The 26962-nt window shown below is 48.0% G+C and overlaps 11 protein-coding genes across 11 annotated transcripts; 4 read left to right on the top strand and 7 right to left on the bottom strand.

Moving 5' to 3' along the window:
• The first annotated feature begins 236 nt into the window (after positions 1 to 236).
• On the top strand, positions 237 to 1463 carry L228DRAFT_159977 (DASH complex, subunit Spc34). The gene is made up of 4 exons (XM_018329387.1): positions 237 to 395; positions 457 to 852; positions 904 to 1370; positions 1444 to 1463. The coding sequence occupies exons 1-3, from the start codon at positions 331 to 333 to the stop codon at positions 1226 to 1228; spliced, it is 786 nt and encodes a 261-aa protein (XP_018187344.1). The 5' UTR covers positions 237 to 330; the 3' UTR covers positions 1229 to 1370; positions 1444 to 1463.
• Positions 1464 to 2372: 909 nt separating this feature from the next.
• Positions 2373 to 4995, top strand: L228DRAFT_261917 (hypothetical protein). The gene is made up of 2 exons (XM_018334376.1): positions 2373 to 4279; positions 4347 to 4995. The coding sequence occupies exons 1-2, from the start codon at positions 2654 to 2656 to the stop codon at positions 4602 to 4604; spliced, it is 1884 nt and encodes a 627-aa protein (XP_018187343.1). The 5' UTR covers positions 2373 to 2653; the 3' UTR covers positions 4605 to 4995.
• Positions 4996 to 6911: 1916 nt separating this feature from the next.
• Positions 6912 to 8903, top strand: L228DRAFT_159959 (alpha/beta-hydrolase). Its single transcript, XM_018329386.1, has 2 exons — positions 6912 to 7465; positions 7614 to 8903. Exons 1-2 carry the CDS (start codon positions 7107 to 7109, stop codon positions 8704 to 8706), a joined length of 1452 nt encoding a protein of 483 aa, XP_018187342.1. The 5' UTR covers positions 6912 to 7106; the 3' UTR covers positions 8707 to 8903.
• Positions 8904 to 9099: 196 nt separating this feature from the next.
• L228DRAFT_261915 (hypothetical protein) lies at positions 9100 to 10836 on the bottom strand (the record flags this gene model as incomplete). Its single annotated transcript, XM_018334375.1, has 4 exons — positions 10272 to 10836; positions 10062 to 10157; positions 9631 to 9919; positions 9100 to 9515 (listed from the first exon to the last, which is right to left on the bottom strand). The coding sequence occupies exons 1-4, from the start codon at positions 10578 to 10580 to the stop codon at positions 9100 to 9102; spliced, it is 1110 nt and encodes a 369-aa protein (XP_018187341.1). The 5' UTR covers positions 10581 to 10836.
• A 605-nt stretch (positions 10837 to 11441) lies between these two features.
• L228DRAFT_283915 (hypothetical protein) lies at positions 11442 to 13637 on the bottom strand. The gene is made up of 3 exons (XM_018336159.1): positions 12742 to 13637; positions 12573 to 12690; positions 11442 to 12518 (listed from the first exon to the last, which is right to left on the bottom strand). The coding sequence occupies exons 1-3, from the start codon at positions 13293 to 13295 to the stop codon at positions 11706 to 11708; spliced, it is 1485 nt and encodes a 494-aa protein (XP_018187340.1). The 5' UTR covers positions 13296 to 13637; the 3' UTR covers positions 11442 to 11705.
• A 421-nt stretch (positions 13638 to 14058) lies between these two features.
• On the bottom strand, positions 14059 to 16288 carry L228DRAFT_248532 (hypothetical protein). Its single transcript, XM_018332871.1, has one exon. The coding sequence runs from the start codon at positions 15979 to 15981 to the stop codon at positions 14545 to 14547; it is 1437 nt and encodes a 478-aa protein (XP_018187339.1). The 5' UTR covers positions 15982 to 16288; the 3' UTR covers positions 14059 to 14544.
• Positions 16289 to 16953: 665 nt separating this feature from the next.
• L228DRAFT_283913 (hypothetical protein) lies at positions 16954 to 18802 on the bottom strand (the record flags this gene model as incomplete). The annotated part of the gene is made up of 2 exons (XM_018336158.1): positions 18742 to 18802; positions 16954 to 18661 (listed from the first exon to the last, which is right to left on the bottom strand). Exons 1-2 carry the CDS (start codon positions 18771 to 18773, stop codon positions 16954 to 16956), a joined length of 1740 nt encoding a protein of 579 aa, XP_018187338.1. The 5' UTR covers positions 18774 to 18802.
• Positions 18803 to 19211: 409 nt separating this feature from the next.
• Positions 19212 to 21229, bottom strand: L228DRAFT_159847 (putative MFS transporter). The gene is made up of 5 exons (XM_018329385.1): positions 20839 to 21229; positions 20763 to 20783; positions 20622 to 20703; positions 19588 to 20556; positions 19212 to 19525 (listed from the first exon to the last, which is right to left on the bottom strand). The coding sequence occupies exons 1-5, from the start codon at positions 21006 to 21008 to the stop codon at positions 19304 to 19306; spliced, it is 1464 nt and encodes a 487-aa protein (XP_018187337.1). The 5' UTR covers positions 21009 to 21229; the 3' UTR covers positions 19212 to 19303.
• A 691-nt stretch (positions 21230 to 21920) lies between these two features.
• Positions 21921 to 23039, top strand: L228DRAFT_248529 (hypothetical protein). Its single transcript, XM_018332870.1, has one exon. It carries the CDS (start codon positions 22065 to 22067, stop codon positions 22845 to 22847), a length of 783 nt encoding a protein of 260 aa, XP_018187336.1. The 5' UTR covers positions 21921 to 22064; the 3' UTR covers positions 22848 to 23039.
• A 332-nt stretch (positions 23040 to 23371) lies between these two features.
• Positions 23372 to 24276, bottom strand: L228DRAFT_221801 (ubiquitin-conjugating enzyme E2-16 kDa; the record flags this gene model as incomplete). Its single annotated transcript, XM_018330282.1, has 5 exons — positions 24191 to 24276; positions 24004 to 24049; positions 23860 to 23889; positions 23562 to 23745; positions 23372 to 23511 (listed from the first exon to the last, which is right to left on the bottom strand). Coding segments are annotated over exons 1-5 (444 nt in total), but the record flags the coding sequence as incomplete, so codon positions are not given.
• Positions 24277 to 24789: 513 nt separating this feature from the next.
• On the bottom strand, positions 24790 to 26655 carry L228DRAFT_248526 (glutaryl-CoA dehydrogenase). Its single transcript, XM_018332869.1, has 4 exons — positions 26350 to 26655; positions 25380 to 26295; positions 25214 to 25323; positions 24790 to 25133 (listed from the first exon to the last, which is right to left on the bottom strand). Exons 1-4 carry the CDS (start codon positions 26555 to 26557, stop codon positions 25087 to 25089), a joined length of 1281 nt encoding a protein of 426 aa, XP_018187334.1. The 5' UTR covers positions 26558 to 26655; the 3' UTR covers positions 24790 to 25086.
• Between the last annotated feature and the right edge of the window lie 307 nt (positions 26656 to 26962).

Here is a 26962-nt window from a genome sequence, read left to right as displayed (position 1 = left end):
CTCACCAATCATATTTCACCGCCCCTGTTTGTTGTGCCTCTCCGCCTTTTTAAAGATTTTGGCAATTGCTTTCTCCTCCTATGCGATTAACTCTGTGCCGCTACTTTTAGCTTCTAGGCCATTAGACAACAGAAAATTTTGACTTGCAAATAGCCTTCAAAGAGCTGGTTACTAGGCTGAGCCTTGAGCGATCGAGTCGCTTCGGGCTGCGTCGCGTGGGGACCAGTATAGATAAACAAATCAATACCAGATTTTCTCAAGCCGCCAAAACCGACACATTGGTCTCAGTAAAGGATATTTGCCTCCCTTTCCTTTTTTATTACGAAAATCATGTCTGCGATACATTCTCATCTTGAGCACATATCCCTTTGTGCTTCAGCAATAGGGGAGCTCCCGTACGTTGCGCGTTCCGAGGAGCCAACCATAGGAGTATTCTAATCCGTTATTCTACCGCAGATTTCCAGAACCCAAGATCTTTACAAACGCGTTACTGCACCCTCACGATATTACTGCATTGATTCGTGATACCGAAGCTCATGAACGGGCCCTCTTCTCAGTTCCTTCGCCCTCCTCTCCGCCAAGGGCTCGAGATCCCAGTCTGGGTTCCAGAAGAACAACCGTTCTCAATAACGCAGATGAGCTGCCTGGAGGAGGACTGAATGCTACGAGAGCTCCGCGTAGAAACACAGCGGTTGCCGCTGTACTTGGGGGTGATCTTGTCGAGCAGATCCGCCGAGGAGGTGGTGGAGGAGTGGGCTCAGGTCTAGGCTACGACTATTCTGGGGGCAGAGAAAGGTCAGAAGTCAATGTTGACGTGCTTCTCAAAGGCGCGGAGAAACTATGCAGCGTGTAGTACGTTGAACCTATCACTCGCACTCGCGAACTCTGCTAACCGAATTAAAGCCCGATTCCTGGTGCCGCTGAGAAAATTATATCCCTTCGAGAGAGACATGCACAATTGCGTTCTTCGATCGCGCACTATGAGGCGCAAGTAGCAAGTCAGGCCGCACAGCTTGAGAAGCTAAATCGAGCTCATGCACTGGATGAAGACATGGAATTCTCCGATGAGCCCATCTCGGAAGCCGCATTGCCATCGGAAGACTTTATGCTCACTGAGGATGAAATGCGACAGGAGGAGCAGGAAATACGAGAATTGGAAAGGAAGCGGCATGGCTTGGAAGACAGAGTCAGCGGAATGGCCAGAGATCTTGGTGGGCTTCTGCGTTGACAAAGGGTGTGGCCTTGTCTCCTATGTCCTCGAAATCTTTTCTCCAAAGTCCGATAAAGCTCACGGAAAGGGTCTTTTTGCCAGGCGTGGAGACTATGTAATGTTTACCTTGGAAGACCTTATCTGGCTTTTCATAAAGGGTGTAAGTATAAAGCTAACACAAATATCACTTGACCACTTGGTATTTGTAAGATTCATGTGCTGATAATTTCAAGGAATTTTCACTACTTCATCACGCCAAGTATCTCTGATCCCTTGGACGTTGGTTCTCCGAAGCATTTGGCCGTTGCGTCGATATCTAAGACTGTCACTGCTCTCGGTGCTTTTATTGTTCGGTTTCGCCTTACTCATTCGGAGCTTGAGAGTCTGCAGACGAGCGAGTTACATTTGCTCTGCAATGACATGGTCCCGAAGTGGCAAGCATTTATTTTGCTCAAAGTCGAGCCCCTCAGGCGAAGGGCGCCAGATGAAAAATTATTCAAGCCTGAAAAATAGCTTTGAGAGAAAGAGAAACTCTTTTTCTTGTTCAGGAAGTATCAATCATCCAATGAGCTTGACAAGCCGTATCCTTAGGTCTAATAACTTAAGATCTAAGAAGGAGTTGATTGGTATCTGCATGGCCAAGTCGCTAGACCCCAAATGTGTTGCCTACGGTGCAAAGCATGATTGCAAAGATTCGTTCGATAGATATCAGCTCGTGGCTACTATAACCAATTCGAGATATGGGGATTTTGACTGTCTAATAACCCTTGAGCGATAAGTCGTTCAAAGGACAGAGAGAATAAGCAGGTGGTTTTATCTTACAGGGAAATATGAATCTCTTTTTTTGATGCTACTTCATTCCCAGGATTGGAGAGTATATCATCTTCTATGGCACATGACTGGAGACTTTGGCACTATATAATAAATTAATCATCAAATAAAGGCAACGTAGAATGAATTCATTGTCATCAGAAATTCCCTTCTATGCATGTGATTTATTCAAAGAAAACCTAGTCCGTAAAGCTAGAATAATCCGTCCATTGCCTTTTGTTTTCATGTCTCGGCCGGACGGTTGTTCGAATAGGATGCGGCTCTGGTTGCAGTAAACACTAAGCCTAATTGGGTATGTGGTCTCAGATCACCGTTATGTCGACCTTCCATGTTCACAAAGTAGCCAAATTGTTTCAACCGCTCTTTTCCTTTTCATTGAGAGAATTCACGTTGGAATCGATTGATTAACATTGATCATTGACGTTGATATAGCTCTCAATGACATAATCCCATTGTTTCGCTTCCCGACGCCTTTCGCTATCCTCAAATACTTCTTGCCGCATGGTCCGCCTTGAAGTCTTGTTGCTTGCTTCATCCTTGTGACACGGAAAGCTGCGACATTCCGTCCATTACCTTCTGCAATACCTCTCACCTCGACTGTGATCTTAGAAGATGGATAGCACCGGCAATTCACAGCAGCCGCAACCGCAAGCTCAACCACAGAACCCTCCACTAATCCGTGTCGAACAAGTTCGCAATTTACATCATATCACCGACCAACAGAAGGCCCAATATGCGACTGGAATAAAGAAGCTTTGGGATGTCATTCAATCCCGCCCATCGGATAGTCCAGAATATCAACAAGCTCATAATAAGCTGGCCGAGGTTTCGCAAAGCATATGGACCAGTCTAAAGCGGTTCCAACAGCGCGCTCAGCAGCAAGCGGCACAGGCGCCGGCACAGGCGCAGACGCAGACGCAGACACAAGCACAGCAGACTGGGATCAATCAAGCTCAGCAACAAGCGCCACCGCCACGACCAGCAACCCAACCCCCAGTTTCTCAGGCCCCACCGGCTCAACCAATGAATCCCTCAATGCAGTCACTCCAGCAGCTCGCTCCACAAATTCTCCAGATTGTTGCAGCGTTTCCATTCACTCTTCCTCCATCATTGTCAGAAAGCAGTCCGGAGGGAGAGAAGTGGCTGGGCGAGGCGAAGCTCCGCTACGGCCAAGCCTTGCAGAACTCCGAGACCGCTACGTCCAGTTTGCGACGCTTAACGCAGATGGTTCAACAACGACAGACCGCTGGACAGGTTTTGAGTCAGGACGATCAAGCAAAAGTCAATCAAACCCGAGCAAGGTGGCAAAAACAGTATGCCGACAGTCTAAGGTTCCTTGAATCTTTTCGGAAACAGCAGGCAGATTTCAAGAACGATCGAGCACGACAAGCAGAAGGCCCACGTGCGCCAGCACCACAAGCGCAAGATATAAAGGGTGTCCCTATTCAACCCACAGCTGCTCCACTAAATCCAATGGCTCAAGTGCCTCCCAACCAAGCTACGGCCGCCCCAAACGCTGCACTTGACGCGGCGCGCGCTCAAGCAGCGGCAGCAGTAAGAGCGTCAATGAGTCCTTCCAGCGTCTCACAGCCGCAGCCGGGACAACCCATGGCCGCACCGGCCGCACCTGCTCCCCAGAATCCCATGATGGCTGCTCAGCCCAACCCAGCGATGCCCCAGCAATCTCCAGTTCAGCATCAGCCGCCCATGGGCTTTGCTACCCCAAATGCCCCTCAGCCACCTCCAGCACAAGCTGTTGCTCAACTTCCCCACACTGCATCTCAGCACAACTCGCCTGTACCTACGGGACCAACGCCTGTACCTACTGGTCCCCCTCGTCCACTCTCACACCAAGCTGCCATGGCTCAAGCTGCTCGTTCATATTCCAGCGCTCTTCCCCAGGGTACACCGCAATCGGCCGGTATTCATGCGCCTCCTCCGCTTACCAGTCGTGATTCTATCAGCAACAACACAAAGTGGCCGATTCCCAAGACTCTAAACGTTCCGTCTCCTCAACCTGTCGCTATGGCTTCAGCGCGCCCGACTCTATCTGGTGGTCCCAGCAACAGTGCCATGGGCGTTATCGGCCAGCCCGCCCTTCCGAAGTTGCCCCACTTTGAACTCGAAGGAGAGGGTGATAGGGTGCTCAGTAAGAAGAAACTAGATGAGCTTGTTCGACAAGTGACGGGCGGAGTGGAGGGCCATGGCGGAGAAAGTCTGGCTCCCGGTGTTGAAGAGGTGAGTTGCGTTCAGAGGCCTTGAACGGCCGTTTAATCTTGTCAGAAGCTCATACAATACAATACAGGCAATCCTACAAGTCGCCGATGACTTTGTCGATCAAGTGATCACCAGCGCGTGCCGTTTAGCTAAATTACGACAGTCGTCTACTCTGGAGATTCGCGACATCCAACTAATTTTGGAGAGGAACTACAACATCCGCGTACCAGGCTATGCTTCAGATGAGATCCGAACGGTTCGCAAATTCCAGCCTGCGTCAGGATGGACGCAAAAGATGAATGCAGTCCAAGCTGCAAAGGTCATGGGGGGAAAGACCGACCTTTAGCTTCCCTGCTTGGCACACATCACGCACAATTCGCTAAAGGGGTTGATTTCTCTCACCGCTAGCAGCTCTCTTCACATTTTGTATTCCAAGAGCTCGGCCTAGAGCGTTTATTTCTCTCAATGATTTCCTTCACAGGTTGACCTTACATAAAGTGGTGCAGCAAAAGTTTGTAACCCTTTTGAAACTCTGGTCCTTCAAAACAGTTTCGGCAATACTCGTTGCTTTTCGCAATCTTTGATAACGGGTTCAAGGCCACAGATTGGCACGGACATGGGTTTATGGCGGCACGGTGGCTGTTTGGTGAATCGGAGTTGGTATAATTTGCTGGTCAATCGGTCATTTGCTCATGGCTTTTTTTACACACGAGATTGCATCTTTGAATCTATGGGCTACTATGTTTCTATCATTTCTTACTTTATTGACAATTCTAAAATCCATGAAATGAATACAGTGCAAGCAGGTTTATAATGTGCCATGTCATGTCAAGTACTCAGACGTCTTCTGTTCTTGACAGATGGGTTAACCTTGTGTATTCCAGTGGCCATTGAATTGAACATGTCAAGGATTCAAGAAGTATAAGTAAACAATGACTGCTCGTTCCCTCCGTGCAAGGTATTGTAAATAGAGAGCTGAAATTATCATTGTTTTTCATAGTGGACTCAACCCATTCATCAAATGCCTTTTTTAATTACTAGTCCGGCCATGTATTCCTACATTATTATATCTCTGGTATTCCACTGCTTCAATGGGTTATCGCAAGCTTAACATTGTTCAATTTGGCATTATCACAAGTATGATTATCCTTACCGAGGACGAAACGCCAGTGCGCAGCTCGGTACCAGGACCACAGCACTTTTCCCCGCATACGTCACCTACAGAGACAGCAGAGGCATGTGCCTCTCAAAACAATGACAATTGACCGTTTTCAACCTGACGCACCTGCACCTATTTACCTACTTTATGCATTTCTTGATTCCAACTTGCAAAATAACTCACTTGAATAAACTGAAATATACCTTCTCGCTTTTGTATCTTAATTTTTTCCTTGCCACCTTTCTGTCATTCATGACCTAAATACGAAATACTACCCCTCTTCATTTATTTGAAAAGCGCAGTCACGAAATCCTGCTGCGGCGATGCAAAGTCACTCTCTACCACCTGACGATTTTATGTAATTTCACTTTGCATCTTTAAATCTTTGATTCGCGTTGGTCAAATCGACCTGTAACGCACCTCCCGCGCTGCTTTTTTTTTTTTTTTTTTTTGCTTGAATTAGTTATTTACGAACATCATGCCGCCCGGGAGAATCAAAGAGGAACAATCCTCACCGGCAACAGAGTCTCTGACCTTTGAAGTGTCGCTCTCATCATCGTCATCCTCGGACGTGGAACCATCGTCTCCTGTTGTTTCCCATTCAGGGTTTACGCCGTTTTCTAATAATCCTTTTGAAGCCCTTGCTAGCGTTCCAACTGCTGATGCGCCTCCATTGTCGCCGTCTATCGGACTGACACAACCTTCTTCACATTCACATTCACATCCAGAACCACAACCGCTGCCACAAACACAGTCACAACCACATGCACAAGCACAAGCACCTTCGCCTTCCCGTTCCCGTTCCCATTCCCGTTCCCATCCGCAACCTAGTTCCCTTTTGTCCTGGCCCTGGCCTTTGCCTTGGCCTCGTTCCTGGTCCTGGTTCTGGTCTTTTTCTCCCCGCCAGTCCCAGTCCCAGCGCCAGCGCCAGGTCCAGGGCCAATCCCAACCTACCCGCCCCCTTTCTCTGCACGACTACATTCTCATTCCCGCATTCTACATCCTCCACTTCCTCCTCTCATTCACACTCATCCGGCTTCTACTCATTCTCTACCTTCTCCCTCTATACCTCTTACGTCTTCTATATTCAGTCGTTTCCCGCCCTCCGCAGGGCTCGTTGTTTGCTTTTCTTTTCGCGAGCATCCAATGTATCTTCTCTGCGCAAAAGCGACAAGAGTTTATTTCTCTGGCCGATGCGCAGCGCGTGCGGGATGAGAATCTTGCGAGACAGCAGGGGGATGGCACGTTTGTGTTTTCGCCAGAGCAGGTGCTCTGCGCGAGACGAGAGGCGGTGTTGAAAGATGCGGGCTGGGATTATAACAACAGCAGCAACGGCAACAGCAGCAACAGCAGCAACAGCAATAATCTGCGAGTGGTAGAGGGGTTTGTGGTGTGTGGGGCGCGAGTGGGAGTTGTGCATGAGTTGCCTGTGCCGCCGGGCAGGAAAAGGGGGACGGTGCTGCTGTTGCATGGGAATCCGAGTTGGTGTTTTATGTGGCGGGATGTAAGTCTTCTCTTTTATGTCCGTCTTTTCCTTTTTGTCGTCGAAGCGAGTCTTTTGTCTTTTCTTCTTTTTCTTACTTTTTTTCTCTTTTTCTTCTCATATTTTGTTTTGCTCCTGTTTATTTTCAAGTCCTATCATTGGAAATACATTCTGCATCCTATTCCTTCCAGTACAGTCTCAGCACCATGTTCCTGCGTCCAACCTCTCCACGTTGTTCCCTTTCATTCCCTTCCTTGCTTGCTTGCACTCCGCATGATATATGCAAGAGAGCAAGCACGGACACCACTACACCAGAAGTTGGTTTGTTTAAAGACTGGGCGGACTGCATGAAAAATAACATCAGGAAAAACACACAGGTCATCCCGGCTTTAGTCGCCCAAGGGTACGAGGTATATGCGCTCGACTTCCTTGGCCACGGGCTCAGCGACAAGCCCGTTGATCCACGACTCATCTCGTTTCAACTACATGTTCGAACGCTCCGGGAGTTTTTCACCCGCTTTGATGTCCCGCGGGACTGTATACTAGTGGGGCATGATTGGGGAGGGTAAGTTTCTTTTATATTATAGACGCTTCATTTTGAGAAAAAACGAATTAAAAGAAAAGACAAACCCAAAATAAATAGATAGAATAGGATAGAATAGAATACGAGAAAAAGAAAAAGAATAACCAAATAAAACTGACAGTATAACCAGTTGTATCGCCCTCTCGGCCGCTCCCACACTACCACTCATCCGCCCGCGGATATTCTGCCTCAACACATTCTTCGCCCCACGGCCCTCGGATATACGCCTCCACTACTACTTGCTATACATTCTATGGTTCCTCAGCACAGGGATCTTCGACGGGTTTCTCCCCGAATGGGCAATCATGCGATACATGGCGCCGTCACCAACCACAACGGCGGATGTGGTCAGGGGATACGGTGCTCCGTTTTCTCCCACGTCGTCGTTTTCTTCGTTTACGTATAGCCAAGCTGCACTTTCTTCTGGCAATGCGGGAGAGAGTGAATTTGAAATACGGACCGGGCCAGGGCCGGGGCCGGGGCCAGGAGAAAGTGAAAGTGAAAGAGACCGTCGTGGGTTTGGCTTCTTTCATCACCATCATTATCGGATATTCCGTCTTCCGGCGCCAGTAGCGGCATGGATAAACTACATGCAGACATACTTCTCCGCATTACGCACACACGCGCGGCTGCTGAGCATGTCCAAGTCCTCGGTCGGTCGGTTCGCGCACATGGTACCTGGGTTTTCGGATATATTTCTATTCAATGCCCGCTCGACACGCGCGTTTCGTTTGCTCGAAGGACTGCTTGGGCCCCAGCGTGTGTTTTTCTCGAATCTGGCGGCCCAGGCGCTTCTCGCGAGGGACGATCGTCTGGTTAGAGCGTTCTGGCGGAGAGTCGGCCAGGGAAGTACGGATGGAGGGGGAGTGCGAAGAGCGTTTGGAACCGGTGATGATGACGAAGAGAATGTCCGGGTTCGAGATAATGGTGTTCATGCCACCGGAAGCAGTAGAGACGCTGCTCTCAATACAAGATCTACGAGACGTAGAACGACGGGCGAAAGTAGTGGAGCGGCGTCGTGGAAAGCGACGGTGGTATTTGGTGCGGATGACCCGCTGTTAAGGGATTTCAAGTCTGTCTTGGAAGACACGATTGAAAAGAGCGCCCTTGTGTCTGTGTCGGGCGACGGATGGATCGCTGGGGCAGGTCATTATCCGGTAGAAGAGAAGCCGGAAGTAGTAGCGAATTTGATCTGCGAGTTTGCAGAACGTTCGAGACGGTAGATATCTAGTGGATTGCAAAAGTCGTGGGACCGGATTTACTCAGCCGGATGCGCTTTGATTATTGGCGAGACGCGAGTAATCTGTTGTTCAAATGCGCAAAGTAGCGTCGAGGACAGTACTAGCCGTACCTGGATTGCGCGGCATCCTTGATTCCAGTCGAAGCTCCTGGAGAGGCGTTGCATCTGATTCTGACCAAGATGATGTCCGACTGGAACAAACCAGTTGCAACCGCCAAGTGAACAAGCCTGTTCAAACGTAGCCCGGAAAGCTGCGTTTGGCATATCCCATGGACGAATGTTACAGCATTCTGGCCAAGGACTGCAAGTAGGTTCAGCTTTTACAATTGCTCAAAAATCCTGCCTGTGAGCTGCCGATGTAGTGTCAAGATATGACTCAAGACTCATCGTCCTCCTCGTCTTCCATTTCTTCATCATCCTCGTTCCCCTCACCTTCCTCATCATCTTCCTCGCCCTCGGGAGGCGGTTTCTCGAGAAAAGCCTCTGGATCAACAGGGTTTCTCAAATCAATTCTATTTCGGTTCGCCCATTGCCTTACGCTCTCTTTGGATATGACAATGGACCCATCGACTCTCTTTTCGCGACCAAGTAACTTCATTTCCTTCAAGGTAGCAATAATATCGTCAATCAGAATATACGTTATATCCGAAATGTCTTTGACCGAGAAAGCTGGTTCTGAGGCGGCAACCTTTCCTTTGGGTTGCGGCGAAGATGGTGATGCCGAGAGTATGAGGCGCGCTATTGTGGCGGACCAGAAGGAGAGGTAGGCCCGGCGGCCAAGATCGGAGAGCGCTGCATCAATAATATTAGTCCTGATTGAACAATAACATCCAGCGTTGAAAAGACGGTTAAAATTCATCGAAACAAAGAAATACACAAATTCGAAGATAGGAAGTTTTGGACGTACGTTTCTCTGGTCCTCCGATCCTCTTCTCTCGTCGGCTCAGCTCATAACTCACGCCCATGAGCATTTGGCCAAGTCCTCTGCGCTGCCAGGGCGGAAATATTAATATACACGCGAGATTGTTATTATCCCAACTCATTTTCTCCTTGGAGAAGAAGCCCACGACTTGTCTCTGGGCGGTGACGGGGTCGGTCTGCACAAGGAGATAGTAGAGAAAGCCCGAGACATCGTAAAAGACTGATTTATTATCGAGAAAGAGTTTGGCAAATAGGGAGAGGTTTTGCGTGAAGAGCTAGAAATAGTATCACGCATTAGCGTAGTCCATGGCTACTCTTCCAATTGTTCCTTATATATTGGGTGCCAATTGCATCTTGGTCGAAAGACATGCGGAAAGGCAGTGACACTTTGACAAAAGAGCAAAACGTAGTGCGCACCTTGTGCCTCTGACCGTCCACCATGTATAGCGAGTAATTCTCTTTGGCATAAACAAGTGTATCCGACGGCGGAGTATGTTTCATATCGCATGCTTTCTGGCTCAATTAGCTATATCAGTAAAAGAATTCTTAATCGCAAGCCGATTCATATAACTCCCTCAAGCCGTGCAGCATTTGAGATTCTCTCAAATATCTTATGGGAGCACATACCAAATGTCTCAAAAACGGAATCAACTCTCTCGAATACTTGAAGCACCACCGGCACACGTACAATCTCTCCAGATCCCGTCCGACAAGATCATCAGGGTAGAAAGACGGATACCACGTTCTGAAAAGCAAGTCGCCCAGAACGACATTGCGAATATTCGGGGCGCCTTCATTGTCCTTTGTCATCGCCGTGGTTGCGCCGTCGGTCGAATCACCGGATGCTTTTCGAGCTTTCTCATGATCTCCGCGGGCTGCGTCTCTGGGTTTTTGGGCAGAAGGTAACTCGTTCTGCATCGTGAGCGCCGCTGCCATTGTGAAGATGGGAAAAGGAGGCGACGAAAGGAGGGTAGGCGTTCAAAGTATGTATTCTTCAATCCGGCCGCGGACGTTGTAACGTTGTGTTGACGGTGACGCGAGAATCCCCAGCGGGATAGCTTCAGGTTGTTGGAAACGCAGGCTTCACAAGGAAAATGTCCTATTATATTCCGTTCGCAAGGTCTCCATACAAATATATGTTGCTCATCAACCTTATTCTGTCATGGATTTGGTCCGCGATCGCAAGCGCTCGGACATGTTTCGCAGAGGGTCCGGAATCGCGAAATGTAAGGATCGGGGAACAAAGGCGCTCAAGATCGGCGAAGCTAGGAATAGGATAGCGATTTTGTGATCTGGCCAGCTGTAGACTCGAGGGCTTTTAAATAACCTCAGTGAGTTCAACAGTTACCAGAAGGAGAGAATATTATGATAACAATTTGGGATAGCTTCAGATCTGGCTGGGATATTTCGCGTCCCGACGCGTCGGCTGGGTTTGAGATTTTGCCGGCAGAAAATATGTCCGCCGCTCTCTCGTGGAGCAGAGACAGATAAACGAGATGATGCAATATCTTGGTTAGGCGGGGTGGAGGTAGCCTCCCGAAGTTCGGTTATGAATCTGCGGAAATTCAGTGAGAGCTCCACCTGTGACATTCTCTCGTAGTTAAGGTTTCAGGTGAACAGAATAACCATAGAACACGTCAAGGTAGCTTAAAACCCCGCAATGCCCACATAGAGCTGAAAAATAAAGCCGGGATAAACCGTTTGCAACGTATTCAATAAGCTTATTATTCACAATTATGAACTCTTCCCTTATCGAAATTTCACTCTCAATCTTTCAAACACGAAACTATACGTAATGAGCGTGACGACTCATATGAAGAGTATAATACAAATGTAGACTATCGATATACCAAGAAAATCAAACGAGCAAGCAAAAAATCATGTGCTTAACGGCATTGCATTTGACCCACCGACACCTTGCCGTACCAACGCCTCCCGGCAAACCCATGACCTACCCATTATTAAAATAATACGACTGAAAAAAAAAAGAGAGGAAGGCTGCAAACAGAAGTGAATGACTAGTAATACACCACCGGTCGAATTCCACCAATCCCATGTCAATCAAATGTCGAGCATACTCCTCACTTTAGTAGGTGGGGCTCCTGCTCCCAATGTCCTCTCACTGCCACCCCAGTTCGAGCTAGCATTGCTATTTTGCCTGGGTGTAGACATCCTCGGAGTATTTTCATTCGATGGAGTGTCTCTGAACGGGTTCTCTGCCGGATCAGCTTGGTGAGTGGGCATATTTCCAAGCTCTAGTGTTCGTTCTATGTTCCGACGAGTAGGCTGTCCGCCGCCCAGCTCAGCCCCAAAAGCGCGCAAACGCTCATCAGAGGTGAGTGTGGGGCCACCATGAAGCTTGCTCCACCAGCTTGGTTTCTTAACCAGGCCAAGTTCTGCATCATGAGCACGTCCCCGCTCTCTGCGCTGGGCGATCAACAAGCGGTCCTCGTTCTCGTCAACGTAGCCCCAAATCTCAAAGATGATGATTATCAGAAGCGTGGTGGCATAGCCTAGGCCGAACATCCATCCTGGTTGAACATTGTATTTGAGCGGGCTAATGCTCCAGTCAAATGCTGATGCTATGCCGTAACCGACGCGGACTGCTAGTATGGTGATGGCGAGTAGGAGCTTTACAGGTGCCCAATGGAAAAATCCGTTGAAGCTCTGCCATATACCACGCCCACGAGGCTTGTAATAGTGGATGGAATGACGAAGAGAGTAACAAATTATAAGCCAGGCTACCGCGGCGAGGATCGAGCCGGCCTTGAAGCGTGCATCAGTGGCGGCAGGCTTGGCGTTGAGATTTTGCTGCTCCAACGATCGCTGCAGCTGAATGGAGGACCACGAGCGTGGGATCACCATAAAAAAGTTCTATCAGATCTGTTATTACCGAATCAAACAGGTACAGCAAAAATCGATCCTTACCAGCCAGGTGAAGAGATAAAACATAAGAGGCATCCAGAACTCTTTTTTCGATCTAACGTCGTCCTGGGGAAGAGAATACGGATCACTGTCATAGATTTGTCTTTCTTGCCACGAGCCCCTGATATGAAGATTAGCCAAATATACGTGTGCTAGGAATCGGATAACTGACCAGTGTCTTGTTGCCTCCCATACAGCCGCCAGAATCCCAGGCAGCATGAGATAATAGAAGAAGTTGGTCAAGATGAGGGCCAAACTCTGCAAGTAATCGCGATCAACATCCACGCTTGTCAAACCACTAATGATTCCACATGCTGCCACAAACAGCATCCAATACCATTGCCAACGTCTTCCAATAGCCCGGAACCTCTTCTCCTTTGGCAAGAACAAACGGCCGTGCTTTCGGAGGTTGATCATTGTGAACATGATGCTCACAGCAAAGAGACAGGCAAAGACTATTCCAAGGGTGCCGCGGTCCTGGATGTGATAATATGGAAGATAACAAGAGGTGCCGTTGATAAAGGTGCCATTAGAGAGCATGACCGGTTGGAACTGGTCAAAGACCAGATAGCATTTGGAGCTGTTGGAGAGCGTGCCATTGCTATAGAGGGTATAGTTGTAGTGATTCAATGCCGTCTTGTTAAAATGCACATTGTTGATCAAGACATCTGATGAATTGTCGCCGGAGGGGAATTGCAGCAATTCCCTGATATCGATATGGCCCATGTTCAGACTTGTCCTCGTAATATCTCCTTCCGTTCTTCGAAGCAACAACGTCTAAAGAGAGGTAGGCTCAAGCGCTATCTCCTCCAAGAACCAGTACCCTCCACAACTAGGGTATGCCGCAAGATAGATAACTGATCAAGAGCTGAAATTGCAATGCCTCCCGAGCAAAAAAAGAACCGACAGCAACTGCACGAAGGATGATGGAGAGCAACAGATGCGACGGAGCTGGAGCTTTCGCGCGTGTGTATGGTGTTTAGTAGGTGTACAGTTTCGATACCTCCTCAAAACGTACAAAATGCTATAAGATGAAAGTCTTGTTACGGTAACTCTTCTTATTATTGTATTTCCGTTGCTGACAGAGGCAAAGGCGGGGAATGCGGAGAGGGCGAGGGTAAGCGAGGCACAGACCTTGCACTATTCCCAATTATGCAGAGCTCAATGTTGCGGTACAAAGACAAACATGCTTCCATACGCGTTTATCAAGTGCCTAATACAGTGCGAATTTAGCTCGCTTGTGAATAAACTTCCGCTAGTAGCACTATCGTTCTAGTGATCATCCACTTTCCCTTCGTCTTTTCCACCATAGCAACAAACCTAGAGCCTTTCTGCATATTCATAGTTAGGATCCCAAGGGAAGGCGGTCATGAGAACTGCGTCTACATCTCTAACCTCTTTATCTTATCTTAAGACTTTTCACTTCTCAACTACGTCGATAGAAACGAATCACTGTATAGCTTCCTTCGGTCTTTTATATCAAACAAAATTGGTTGTATGCCCGAGCATCTAGAGCGCCTAGGTGTGGCACTGTTTGTTGGTTTGCTCCCATCTAACAGGCAGTAAAAATCCACTGTCCTCGACATAATTACCAATGCTATGAGCCTTAAAACATCGTCAAAATCTCTGCTCGAGCAGGGGAAAGCATAGAGACAGGTGCAATGCCATTGATGCAACAGCCGCTTGCTTGCTGTTGTCGTCAACCTCTACCATAATATACTAAATACAAACAGACGGCATGAGTTTGCATATCAATCATGCCATACGGTATCAAATAAGAATAGGAACAGTAAATTAGCCAGAGACAAGCAAATTTAGTTCCCACACATGAATCATATGCTACTTTAAAATCCTGTTCGCCAAACCCCAGAGCAATTTTCATCTGTAGCTTTTTCTGTAAGCTTCGACCAAAAACAAAATAGAACCAAATTCATTTCAACGACATGAAATTTGGCGGTGAATGAAAATCTTTCAGCTATCCGCTGGCCGATCGGGATGCATACCGACCCCGGAGTTCATCAACCTCCCTTTGTAATGCAGTCAGGTCTGCCAGAATGTCAATATCACCAGAGTCGCGTTTGGACTCAGCTTTGGCGGTTTTGTCAAGGGATGCCACTGACTGTCGTCGTTCACTGACTTGATCAGTATCTTGGATGAGCTCAGAAGGTGGGCTTGCGGTCATGGGAATGGAAGTGTCAAGGCTGCTCCGCGCCGAACCCCTTCTTGGAGGTGGTTGTGGCGGGAATGGCGCGGCGCTGGAGGAGGAAGATACTGATGACCCCCGAGCCCGTCGGGAGGACGAAGACTGTGTGCGGCTTGGAGGCACCGGAGGTGGGGCAGGTCCATGAGGTTTTGATCCTGATGAGGAACGTATTGGGCGTGTTCCACCCGTTGAGACAGTAGATAGGGGCGTTGCGGGGGATGATGGATAGTCGGACATCGTCCGAGCGTGGCCGCCACCAGGGCGGCGTGATGGGGGCGGAGGCGGAGCTTTTGGTCCTTGAGCCGCTAATTTGGAAGAAGAAGACGACAATGCGAGAACCTCACCAGAAGAGCTTTCTCCAGCTTCGGTGAGAATTGACCGAGAATCGCTCCTGGAAATTGGAGATTGTGATGATTTCAAGTAGCTCTGACGTCGTGAGGGAGGGGCGGGCGGTTTGCGTGACTGTGTAGCAGAAGATATAGAAGACTCAGTAGTTTGCATCTTGGTGCCTGAAGGGGACAGAGCATTATCATGCTGCGACTGAGGAGGACTAGGAGCGGGAGCAGGAGCAGGAGCAGGCGGTAATGGTTTGTTGATATCAGTTGGGGTCTTAACGAATACGGCAGACTCCGGACGACTAGGTTTGGCTGGCATAGGTTTCTCAAATGATGACCAACTTAAAGAAGGATCTGAGAAAGATACGGTCTGCGGGGTGTTACTCCGAATTGGTTTCCCATGTCGGGTCTTTGGTGGCGCAGGCTTTATCTTGTTGGATCCTGAGCTTATGCTACGAACCAGCCGCAGGCGTTCATCGTCAGAAGCAAAGATCTCATGAGAGGTGCGAGGTGAATCGGGTGTTGCTTCGGGCATAGGCTCAAATATTGATTGTCGAGAGATCGAAGACGAATCAGTATTGCTGCTGCTATCTCCAATGGCGCCTTGCTGGGCACTTCCCGGGTGAAGATGTGATGTAGCAGGGGTCCCATGCTTTGGTGCATTCGCGTTTCCTGTCATAAGGAGGCGTTTGAAACTGTCTACGTCCAATGATGGCCTTGTCTTGGCTGACTTGATTGAATCTCCAATTGTTGGTCTCGAGGACTGTGTCCCACCAATGTCTTTCTCTTGAGAGCTTGTCCCCTGCATTGTCGCTAATGTCTTTTGAAACGGGTTTTTCGGAGCGACTGCGGTTTGGTGGCTGCCTGCGGGCATGGGTGACGTACTGGTCTTCCGTGCATTGTTCCGATCCTCGTCACTCTCACTTTCTGAGTCAGACTCAAAGGGATCTGTGATACCCGCTGCAGTGGTGTTGTTTGGGGATTCATGTGTCGACGGGGGAGATGGTTCATGACCGATACCATATGGCACAGGAGTCGGTTCTCTATCGGAGGAGCTGTGCTTGTCAAGAGGCGGGGAAGGCGGCGCCGATCCGACGCGGACGTCTTTGGTGCTTGAGTTGTGATCTATTTAATTAGTATCTCGAGCGTATCATTCGCAAGTCGATATCCCCGTGAATATCTAGAATGGAGCACAATTACCTCCAGGAAGAGGTGGGAAGCGCTTCTCTACCGACAACACATCATCGGGCTCGATTTCCGCTGGCGGCACTCGACGGAAAGGGTTCGAAGTGGATAATTCGCCAGACATCATGAAAGTGGTATTAGAAACTCATTGCCCTGATGAGATGAAAAAACGAATGTAAGCACGCCCGAACTTGAGAGTGAATAGGAGAATAATAATGGGTTTCACCTTTATCCCGCAGGCCTTGGGCCGCTCGATAGCTCACTGTAGGTCGGGGTTTCGGGACGCGAGCTTACCGCTGGATCTATCTCCGTTATCTGATTTGTTGACATCATCCTTGCTAAATGGCAAACCCGGCCAGTTATAAACAGAAGCCCAAAATCTTACGGAACAAAGTCAATTTATTGGTCTTCTTCAAATTATTCTCTATGCGTAGTCATATAATTTTTTTCTAGAATCCATGCTGAATTGTCGTTCACTCCACGTCTAGTAGCGCAATAGAGTGGGTTGTATTGCTAAGTACTGCATCGACCTAAATATTTCAATTTCGGGACACAATTACTTATGTCTAAAAATTTGGCCAATTGTTGAAAATAACCCAGAGATGAACTGGCAAAAATCTTGAACTCAGTAATCGATGAATAATTTTGAAATACAACTAATCTAATCTTCACGATATACATGCCATCTTTTGTCTTTCCCGAACCAATTCTCCGCTAATCTTACACCGCTCTCGGTAGGTTGACTGAATGCAATCAAGTCCTTGGGTATCTTCATGCCATAGATAAATCGGTCTCTTGCGCAATCGAGGAGTGTGGCCGCGATGCCGTGTCTTCGATGAGAGCGTGATGTCCAGATTCGTGAAATGCCAAGAACTGCTGAAGTAGGTTTTGCACTGATGGAGATGGAGGAGCTCTTCGATGTTATTACGCGCTTAGGAGATTCTGGACCTGCAGAGTTTGGGCTCGGATCAGAATGCTGCTCCTCTAGATCGCGCGGAAGGATTGGCGGCGTAATTTCTTCTCGGCTCATATCATTTGAAGACTGTTGAATATCTGCGCGTGATATCGCGCTGGCCAAAGATGATTTTGCATTTGTGGTTGGGGAAGATGGAATGGGCGTCGGCAGTTTCGAACAAGTCTCTTGTTTCTGCGGGACAACCTCGTCTTGGCCATCGAGCACTTGGTACGCCCCGGCAATTCTCTCCGCAAGGCATAGACCAACGCATTTATCACCGCTCATATAAAGATAGATTTTGTAGCGATCGCCACCAATAATACTCTCAAGAGCTTGCTCGCTATCGGAAGATGAGAGCTCCGTTGGATCCGTACTCGTTTCTGCGCTGCACATGTCATTTGCAAATCCCATCGGTCGTCTTCCGCAAGATGATGGCGTTTCTTTTTTTGACGTGCCCCATAATGTCCTTTCATCAATGCTAACGGCAGAAAGCTCTGAGGTGACAATGTCTAGAGCCTTTCTTGCTTTTCTCTTCTCCGCAAATGAGCTTCTCTGATCGACGACTACCACGTAGTCCACAGTGCTATTTTGGCGCAAACCGGTTGATCGTTCTGCAGATGCCTTTGCTGAGAACTGTGCGCTCTCCCAGATCCTGTTAGATTCGGGCCATTTTGTAGAGCCTTTGCCGAAATCAATGCCATCCCCCAATTGGGATGCATGGTATCTTTTATGTAGCGCATCATCCTCCGCGCTGGACGGGACGTAGTCCATTCCACAAGCTTTGCACGTCCTCCTCGTTTCTATACCAACGTCTATTTGCATTTGGATAAGATTTGATTGCCTTTTTCCCTTTGATATCTTGGAAGAACGTGCATCGGTGTGGGCAACGCCAAGTAAATTTGCTTGCGTACTTTGTGCTTGGGATTTCCTTGCTCCGATATCATTACCGCTCCTTCGTCGGACAGCTGAAAACATTGGCTTCCAAATCTTTCGGATATTCATGTCAATCGGAATAATTGGCGGCGGCGATGAAGGTGGTGTCGTCAAAGTTGAGTCTTGAAGCTCTGTGGCTGCGAGGCCGTCAAAACTGGACAGGCGGCCTCCATCTTCTCCGTCGGAAGTTGGTGCGCCAACCAGATCTGATGAGATATGAGAGGAAAATTCGTCCTTCGGTGCATTTCCGTCGCAGTCTTCGTCCAGCTTTCTTGTCGCATCAAGTGGGCGATCGTCTGTTCCAGCAATCTGAATCCGTCTACTGGCTCGTGTAGATTCAGCAAGCGAGTTTTGGAATTTCACACCAACTTCTATCGCTGCATTTTGATCTTCGTGCACTTCTATACGCCGCCTTTTCGCAATCGGGGCGTCATTTTCGGGTCGAATGCAAGATCTTGTCTGTCGGGAATATGTTTTCAATCTGCTTCGCATAGATGGAGTCAGCGGCGCATCCACGAAACAAAGAACCTCAATTATGAAGAAGGAAACGTAAATACTTGCCCTTTCTGCTTCTTGGAATACGAAAAGGACATGTTAACAGTGCATAAGTGCTTGATTGTTTTTCTTTATGACTAGTGGTATGAAGATCGCGTTGACAGGATCACCAAGGCATACGCGCATAAGCGCGATCACGCTAGTCCTAACCAAGAAATATAATAACTTGGGACTTCAGCGATGGCAGACTCCTAGGGTACTCTCCGCCGAATGACCTTGCTTTGGGGCGTGAATTTAGCAATACTTTTTCTCAAAGAAGCGTCTATATTCAAAAAGTGTGACAGAAATAATAATCGGAGCCGTTTCGTTATTGTTCCGCTCATTTCCTCAAGCTATCTCGTTTCCAGGCCGATATCTGTTCTGCAATCCGAAAGATTCTTTTGAGAATTCTTTGAAAAATAAATCTTTTAGGTCTAATCTATACTAGAGGTGTTTTATCTAATCATTAAGTAAAGTATATAAAATCTATGCTCATAAATCCAAATAATTTGGGTAGAATCCGGGCATTGACCAAGTCCTTTGCTTTTGAATGCGCAGAAATTACAGATAGATCGTAGGAGACGTTGAGCTAGATGGTATAAGTGAAATGAGGGGATTCATCACCAAGCCGGTCGACTTCTTCTTCAGTCAAGTTTTCTATCTTATAATCTTCGGCACCAGCCTTCCTTCGCCGGTTCACGCGAGCAAGCCAAAACCACATGAAGGCGTAAACGATAGTGGCAAAACCGACCATGCTCAGCGTAACGGCATGTCCTCTGACATACCTCGGTGCCTCTATTGTCTTGTAAAGCTTTGCGTAAAAATCGTTAGCCAAAACAAGTCAATATGAGACTGGATCAGGGGTTACCATACAAATGGCGCCATGACGCCGGCACAATTTCCAAAAGTAAGTTGAAATCCTGTAGCAGTTGTCCGCTTGCCGTATCGAGGACAATTGCTCGGCAACCAAGCCAGAGGCAGCCCTACCACCACGTACAACCCAAGACCAACCATGAAGCACCCAAAATAATGCACGCCAGAGCTTGCATCGGCGATGAGAATACCGTAGCCGATGACGGAAATGCAACCAAAGATGACCGTATAAAGCCCTCGCATCTGTTGATGGTCGGACAATCTAGCAACAGCCAAATACGAAATTGCACCCAAAGCGTAACACGGTATAGTCAAGGCCTGTACTTCGGCCGTGGTCCAACGACCAAGGCCCTTGATGATCGTTGGTAAGAAAGTGCTGTAACCATAGAGCATCGTGTCAACGCCAAAAAGGCCGATGCAAAAGGTCCAAACTTTCCAGTCTTTTATACAGGCTCTAAAGTCTGCCCAGTGAAATTGCTCCGCTGACTTGCTCTGACCCTGCCGCATCCTACGAACCTCCATCATCTCCTTCTCCTTGTCATTAAGGAAATACGCAGTGGCTGGCTCGTCTGGGAGGAGAAACCAAGTCGCAACACCAAGAACGACGGTGGGCAGGCCCTCCAGAATAAAAATCCAGCGCCAGGCACGTTGTCCGGCAACGCCATCCATGTGGCCGATGCCGTAGGCGAGAAGGCCACCAAAGGCGCCAGCAAGTGCAGAGCTGACGAAAAGATAACCAATGCGAAGAGCCAGCTCGCGCTTGGTGTAGAATAATGTCAAATAAACAGTCAATCCTGGAAAGAGGCCACCCTCCACCAGACCGAGAGCCAGTCTACATACGATCATACCAGCATAATTTTGAGTCACGCCAGTAAGCGTTGCAATAATCCCCCAGCTGGTAGCGATGAAAGAAATCCATCTTGATGGCCTGAGCTTTTTGAGAAGAAGATTGCTGGGAACCTCAGAGAGCTATAATAGTGTAAATGTCTTAGCCGGAATTTCTTAGAGTAGCATATACGAAAAGATGCTCATACCAAGTAAGGAACGAAGAGAATTGAGGTAACAATCTGGAATCTGTCTCCAGTGAGGTTTAGATCCTCCTCAAGACCATACAACCTTTGGGCGTGTGAGTCATGCTACGGCTTTTATAAAGGAGGAGTATGGATTGCACGAACCTCGCATTCCCAATATTTACCCTTGACATAACACGTTAGCAGAATTTCTCAATCGTGGATCAGCTTAGCAGCTCACCTATCTAGAAATGATAGCAAGTACAACAACATCACTACCGGAATGATGTAGAAATCCAATTTTCTGACAAGCTTTCGCTCGGCGTTAGGGTCTGTCGACAAGCTGTGCTCTTCAATCGCATCCTCGCCAGGGCGTTGAGGACCAGGAAACGCCTTCTCAGACTCCATCATAGCAGAGAAAATAATTGATGGAGCAGTACTAATATAAAATTTCCCTGCTGAGATGTGAAGACCCCTCAATCCTATAGGAATGAAATTGAATAATATTAATCTGTCAAATACTCAACAATATCCATACAAAAGGACACTGACGTGCTTCAGAAGAAACCTCGGACCTGCAGCAATCTTATCGCAAATCCCATGTCATCTTTAGAATAATAAATATGTTGTCGAGATGACGGCTTCTAATGACCGGAACTTAATGGCGACTAAGAACGGGAGAATTTTATCGAGAGGGTCCTCAATGCATCACTAAATCCAAGTTGGTTTAGGTGACACCCGGGTGGGGGTTTATGGGGAGATTCAACCAGAACATCACCCGATGTAATGCGGGCTCATAACCAACCCAGCAGAGAATCTCCCGCCATTTCCCTCGCTTGATGAACCGCTGTTTGTCAAGACTTAACCCGAGCGAGGGAAGCGTCGACTGTCTGGGCCAATGTGACACAAAACCTTTTTAAATTCCGTTTTCGAGCGGGACTTGGGCTTCGCAAATGTGTTAGGCAGTCTTGGAGCGAGGCGGCTAAAATGAATGACGTTCTATCGATTGTCGAGGCCGAGAAAAGGACATAAGGCATTGACTCAAAATTCTAGACCCATGTCCCATGTCCACATGGATGCCACTTGACCGGACAGTTTTCGCTCTCAGTCGTTATTGTTCCCATCAAATTTCTTGGACTATTCTTGACTGTAGAAAAGCCTTGTCTCCATACCTTAGTTTGTTTATGTAGTATCTGTCATGTCGAAAGTGCAGCATATAATGTTATTACCCAGTAGAGGTACTCAGCTTTGTTGATCATCACGTGCTAGGCGGCTGCCTCATAAGATGCGGACAAGAGTGGAAACATGTTAGATTATCATTGGATCATGGGTTTTGTTATACGAGTAGGATACTAATGGGTTTGATCGTCCAAGATATAAATACCTAAGGATGCAGCGCGAGGAGCCCAAGGCTGTCATTCTGAAATACCCAACTTCACTCTCCTCCTATCAAAATATTTTCCAGTCATGGTCATCATCCGCAATGCAAAGTCAGATGTGCTCTTTGGCTTCCTGAATTGTTCTCTTTCTATTGAAGAACTCAACCAAATACATGCCGACTTTGCCTATGGCAGCCTAGCGCGTTTCAACCCAACTGTGGAGCTCTTCATTCAAGACCGCCCGGAGCTGTACGGACTACCACACCAAGCAATACGGTCGAAGCTTGATCAAGAAGGCTTTAGGGAGTCCTTTCTCGTCATTGACGCAGCAACGCCATCAACAAGATCTGTATGGTATATCGAGCATACCGGCGATCCATTCGAGGAAGACCCCGTCATCACACACGAAGGGGAGCCTTTCTTTTGGAAAATCCGACTGAAAACCGAAGACGTCCCCATTGAGCACGTCAATTATGACATAGCGAATTCTAGTATCAGCGAAAGGCTCGGAAACGAGACGGATTTTGAGAAATATGATCCGCACGCTTCACAAGCAGTTAGTTCAAATGGCTATAACTACGAAGACAGCGCATGGTTGCCGCCGGCATTCATTATCGCTGAACCGGGAGAATGGGTTGATAGTACTGCTGAGGAGCATGTCTCTAATTTCGTCACATTTGACAACGGCGCCCGTCGTCACCCAGAGCGGGTCTTCAAGTTGAAGGATGATGTCGCGGAGAAGTTCGGGCTGCGAAAAGGAAAGTGGTCTACCGAGACCGCTGAAACTGCAGAAGGCTGTGTGTCACTGCAACTCGCATTTGATAAGGATAGTCCAGTGTGGCAGAAACCCTATATTCCTCTGCAACACTAGATCGACAGGGAATAAGTTGAAGTAATCACTTAGCTATACAACCATGCAAACAATAAAATAAGCCCAGCGCACGAACGGTTCATCATGTTTCATTCGCAATAATGTGTACACAACTTTATCAAACTTCTCAACGATTCCCATTAGTCGCAGTGTTCACACAGACACTCTCAAAGATAACCCAAATATATGTATCAAAAGAATTCAATTTGCCCCTAACGCGCGGACGGTGTATGAAACCGGTATGCATCATCAGAAGAAAGACCTAGGAACATATGAGAGCAGAACAGGCCTTCCTCGCTGGCACTGAAAAAGCTGGAAGCAATATCAAAGAAACATAACCCTCGCCATTAAAGCACCTCATAAAGAATCTCGGATGTAACTGCCGGATTCTATTTCTCGTCCATTGCTCCAGACCTCACTGGTACACAGTTCCAGACACCAGTCTCAACCGGAGCAATTCTCTAATGCAGCCTTGAAGAAAGTATGCCAAGGAGACAGGTCCAGATTGGCCGTGAAGAAATCTAGATTGCGTACTTTCTCGTCCACTCCCGAGCCGTAGCCTCGTACCGGGCACGATCGGTTTTGTAGACATGAGCAATCTCAGGCACCAGAGGGTCGTCGGGGTTGGGGTCGGTGAGCATGGAACAGATCGAAAGGAGAACTTCTCGAGATTAGTGACTTCGGTCTTTGCACATCAAAGTAGGATAATCTTACCCTTGGAGATGGTCAAAGCCGGGCTCCATTGGTCCCGAAGGATGTCTAAGCAGATGCTGCCATTTGAGTTGATGTTGGGGTGGTAGATGCGAGTCTTGAACTGCAGCTTAGGAGGCTTGAAAGGGTAGTCGGTGGGGAAGTTGATCTCGAGGAAGAAAACACCGCTGGAGTAGGGGCTGTCGCTCTGTAGGGACTTGGGTCAGCATTGACTGTCTGCATTCTCTCGCAGGCTCGAAATTTCCCAAAGGAGGTAACTAAGGTAAGATGCTTGTCCGACAGATCGTCACGGTAGACTTACGGGGCCCATGATAGTCGCCTGCCAGTGGAACTGTAGAATAGCAAGTTAGCATATTTGTCATATATCCTCGAAGCGCTGGCTCAGTTGGCAGCATTCCGGCCATGATCTCCAACGCTTCGCTCTTGCGTGGGGACGGATGCATACCAAATCTTCCTGGATAGGTCCAGCAGAGCATGATGAAGGAGGGTCACTTTAGAAGTAAAGTAGAAATGTCAGCATATGATCCTCTCGTTGACTAGGCGATTGAGACGCTGGTCATAGACAACCCCGCATCGGAACCATCCCAGAGCCACATTGAACAGATCAACAGTTCGTAAGGTGAACAGCATACCGGCCAAGGTCCGTAAGTTCCTTGTTGATTCGCTTGAGAGCCATTTTTGTGTTGTGCGGGGTATAAGGTTGTGGAGATGACGAGGATTGAAAAGCGTCGAAAGTGATGTGGTGAAGATGAAGAATTGGAAGTGGGCTGTGGCGCCGACCTGAGGACGGAAAAGACCGATTAGCGGGCTAAACCAAACGAAACAACCCGGCTGGCAGAGCGGATGACACAGTCAAGCACGAGGGTAGTAGTACAAGGTACAAGAGTTCAAGTGAAGAGAGACACTACCACCGCTAAATCTACCTCTACGCGTGCAAGAATTGATATGCCTTAACCTTTCTACTATGAAGGTATAGGAGCAGAAGGTTACAGAGACATTTACAAGATGACGCTAAATGGTCAGAATAATGGAGTCATCAACCATCCATAGGCTTCTAGGGTGAGTTTAAAGTGCGCCTAGATGGAAAGACCACATCGTAACTGGTACCTTTCAGGATGCTGATTCATTCACTCCTTCACGTATTGCCTCAAAGCGAGGCCTGAAAGGGTTAGCGTCAAGCGTTGGCGGTACAAGGCCCGTTCAGCCTAACACAGCCGAAGATGGCAAAAAGCCCCTGTGACGGCATATCTTCTTAAGGTTGTCCCTTTGCTAGGTATGCACATGGCGACCCATGGTCTTGGAGAAAGAGCGAGATTGCCTGCAAAGAATTCAATTCATCTTCAGGCCACTTGTGGCACGACCAGGAGCCCTTGGTCCCCATACTTGACTTTGTCAATCAATACTGGGAGGATAGTATTCTACCTTTATATAATTGAAAACATTTTCTTGACCAACCTCGGAACCGCCAAAATTTATCATGAAGGGTTTCCATCCTACCATCCGTTGGCGGTTGCCACGTGCAAACCCCTTAGCAAAATGCTTGTACACCAGTAATTGCTCTTCCGAGAATTAAACCTGGTGCAGATACCCCTTGGTTAGCTTAGAGCTACAGGTGGGAGAAGTATTTTGCCAGTCGTTTGGGAGAAATAACATACTGTGAATATCACTCTGGCCTTCATAGGTCTGTGTCACGAAAAGATTTGCCACGTGCCTTCCGATGTGATATTCATCACTCACTGCATTACCACCGAAAATTTCCTGCAGACTGCACCGGGTTCTGTCAGCACTTAGCCAAGCGATCAAAGCCCTTGTGTTACGTACGCCCTCGAGTTGATCAAAGCGCGATCACAATTCTGCCGCTTGATCATAGATATCATCTCTGGTAAAGCCTTGCCCTCTTCCTTGAGTCGCCCGACTTGATAGGCAGCGAGAACACCGTATGCAGCATCCGTTACTGCATCAGCTAATTTCTTCTGCACAAGTTGGTATTTGGCAAGGGGATTGCCTTTGAATTGTTTCCGCTCAAGCGCATATTCTCTGGTCCGCGCAATGCAATCTTCTAGGGCTCCCATTGTACCCCAGGCGATCCCGTATCGCGCCGAATTGAGACAGTTGAACGGCCCCCTGAGTCCTTCAATGGTCGGAAACATGTTTTCCTCTGGCACGGGACATTCATCCATTTGGATCATTCCAGTTAGGGATGCACGTAAGCCAGTTTTATTCTTTATGGCAGGCGTTTCCAATGTTCCGGGAGGGCAACGATTCCGATCAACCAGAAAGCCCCGAATCTTTCCAGTAGATTGGAGCTTTGCCCAGACCATCATCACATCTGAGATCGGTGAATTTGTTATCCAGGTCTTTGAACCTGAGAGGAGAAAGACTCCTTTCTTTGACGGGTGAGGTTTAGCGATTGTCTCCATTGAGCCAGGGTCAGAGCCATGATTTGGCTCGGTCAAACCGAAACACCCGACCAACTTGCCTTTTGCAAGCTGGGGCAGGTATCTCTGTTTCTGTTCCTCAGATCCAAACTCGTAGATCCCGCCCATGATGAGGGAACTCTGCACAGACATTCCCGAGCGGTAACCTGAATCAACCCGTTCAACTTCCCTGGTGATTAGCCCGGAGGCTACTTGGCTGACTCCTGCACATTCATAGCCTTGAATAGTAGCACCCAAAAGCCCGAGTTCCCCCATCTCTTCGAGTATTCTCTTATCATAATGTTCGCTGCGATGCGCATCTTGCAAATCTTGGTCAGACTAGCCACCTACTACTTGCTATTCTACATACTCACCCAGAACTCTCGGGAGCAATTGCTCCTGGCAATATGAACGTGCCGTTTCTTGGATAGCCAATTCATCTTCGGTGAATAATTTGGAACTGCCAAGTGGATCTTCAAAATTGAATGCCGCCTGGGTATGAGCGAGCCGGCGATTTAGACCATGGGACCTTGTTGCTACTCTCGAGCAGGTACATGTCTTCCTAATAGTCCGTGAAAACATTGTTCAAATACTACCGTATAGCAAAAGAGGTGCAATTGTAGTAGGTAGCAAGAGTAAAGCCCAGAGACGTTGAAAGGGTATATAAAGCAAAGAAATCGTGAGCCGGAATATGTTCACCCGAATTGGTTATGGAGGGCTCCGAGGACTTTACCCCACAAATTTGGGCCGAGGCACTGAATATGGAGGCAGGAGGGCCGCGGCCAATGCAGCATACTGTCTCCAAAAATATCATTTCAGCGGAGAGCTATGGAAATAAAGGTATGCATTTGTGTATGAATACTTGCATTGCGTCACAAATATTCATATCCCATTTTTTTACTTCCTGTAATGAATTCAACTTGTGTTACCATCAAGCCAAGCGCTTAACCACGGCCGCGGCCAACGACCCTGAAACTATTCCTATTT

Source organism: Xylona heveae (assembly GCF_001619985.1).
Source record: "Xylona heveae TC161 unplaced genomic scaffold L228scaffold_7, whole genome shotgun sequence".
Lineage (NCBI taxonomy): Eukaryota > Fungi > Ascomycota > Xylonomycetes > Xylonales > Xylonaceae > Xylona > Xylona heveae.
This window is presented reverse-complemented; position numbering and strand designations above follow the sequence as displayed.

What these genes read in the sequence shown, in the direction of transcription:
- L228DRAFT_248532 (XM_018332871.1), bottom strand. Translation starts at nt 15,981, where the DNA reads ATGCCCGCAGGCAGCCACCAAACCGCAGTCGCTCCGAAAAACCCGTTT.
- L228DRAFT_159977 (XM_018329387.1), top strand. Translation starts at nt 331, where the DNA reads ATGTCTGCGATACATTCTCATCTTGAGCACATATCCCTTTGTGCTTCA. An exon ending in TCAGCAATAGGGGAGCTCCC is followed by an intron (nt 396 to 456) that starts GTACGTTGCGCG and finishes ATTCTACCGCAG; the next exon opens with ATTTCCAGAACCCAAGATCT. An exon ending in GAGAAACTATGCAGCGTGTA is followed by an intron (nt 853 to 903) that starts GTACGTTGAACC and finishes ACCGAATTAAAG; the next exon opens with CCCGATTCCTGGTGCCGCTG.
- L228DRAFT_248529 (XM_018332870.1), top strand. Translation starts at nt 22,065, where the DNA reads ATGGTCATCATCCGCAATGCAAAGTCAGATGTGCTCTTTGGCTTCCTG.
- L228DRAFT_248526 (XM_018332869.1), bottom strand. Translation starts at nt 26,557, where the DNA reads ATGTTTTCACGGACTATTAGGAAGACATGTACCTGCTCGAGAGTAGCA. An exon ending in ATTGCTCCCGAGAGTTCTGG is followed by an intron (nt 26,296 to 26,349) that starts GTGAGTATGTAG and finishes AAGATTTGCAAG; the next exon opens with ATGCGCATCGCAGCGAACAT. An exon ending in GCTTTGATCAACTCGAGGGC is followed by an intron (nt 25,324 to 25,379) that starts GTACGTAACACA and finishes AACCCGGTGCAG; the next exon opens with TCTGCAGGAAATTTTCGGTG.
- L228DRAFT_283915 (XM_018336159.1), bottom strand. Translation starts at nt 13,295, where the DNA reads ATGGGCCATATCGATATCAGGGAATTGCTGCAATTCCCCTCCGGCGAC. An exon ending in TGGGAGGCAACAAGACACTG is followed by an intron (nt 12,691 to 12,741) that starts GTCAGTTATCCG and finishes TCTTCATATCAG; the next exon opens with GGGCTCGTGGCAAGAAAGAC. An exon ending in TTTATCTCTTCACCTGGCTG is followed by an intron (nt 12,519 to 12,572) that starts GTAAGGATCGAT and finishes CAGATCTGATAG; the next exon opens with AACTTTTTTATGGTGATCCC.
- L228DRAFT_261917 (XM_018334376.1), top strand. Translation starts at nt 2,654, where the DNA reads ATGGATAGCACCGGCAATTCACAGCAGCCGCAACCGCAAGCTCAACCA. An exon ending in TGGCTCCCGGTGTTGAAGAG is followed by an intron (nt 4,280 to 4,346) that starts GTGAGTTGCGTT and finishes AATACAATACAG; the next exon opens with GCAATCCTACAAGTCGCCGA.
- L228DRAFT_159847 (XM_018329385.1), bottom strand. Translation starts at nt 21,008, where the DNA reads ATGATGGAGTCTGAGAAGGCGTTTCCTGGTCCTCAACGCCCTGGCGAG. An exon ending in GTAAATATTGGGAATGCGAG is followed by an intron (nt 20,704 to 20,762) that starts GTTCGTGCAATC and finishes ACACGCCCAAAG; the next exon opens with GTTGTATGGTCTTGAGGAGG. An exon ending in CCGGCGTCATGGCGCCATTT is followed by an intron (nt 19,526 to 19,587) that starts GTATGGTAACCC and finishes TTTTACGCAAAG; the next exon opens with CTTTACAAGACAATAGAGGC.
- L228DRAFT_159959 (XM_018329386.1), top strand. Translation starts at nt 7,107, where the DNA reads ATGTTCCTGCGTCCAACCTCTCCACGTTGTTCCCTTTCATTCCCTTCC. An exon ending in GTGGGGCATGATTGGGGAGG is followed by an intron (nt 7,466 to 7,613) that starts GTAAGTTTCTTT and finishes CAGTATAACCAG; the next exon opens with TTGTATCGCCCTCTCGGCCG.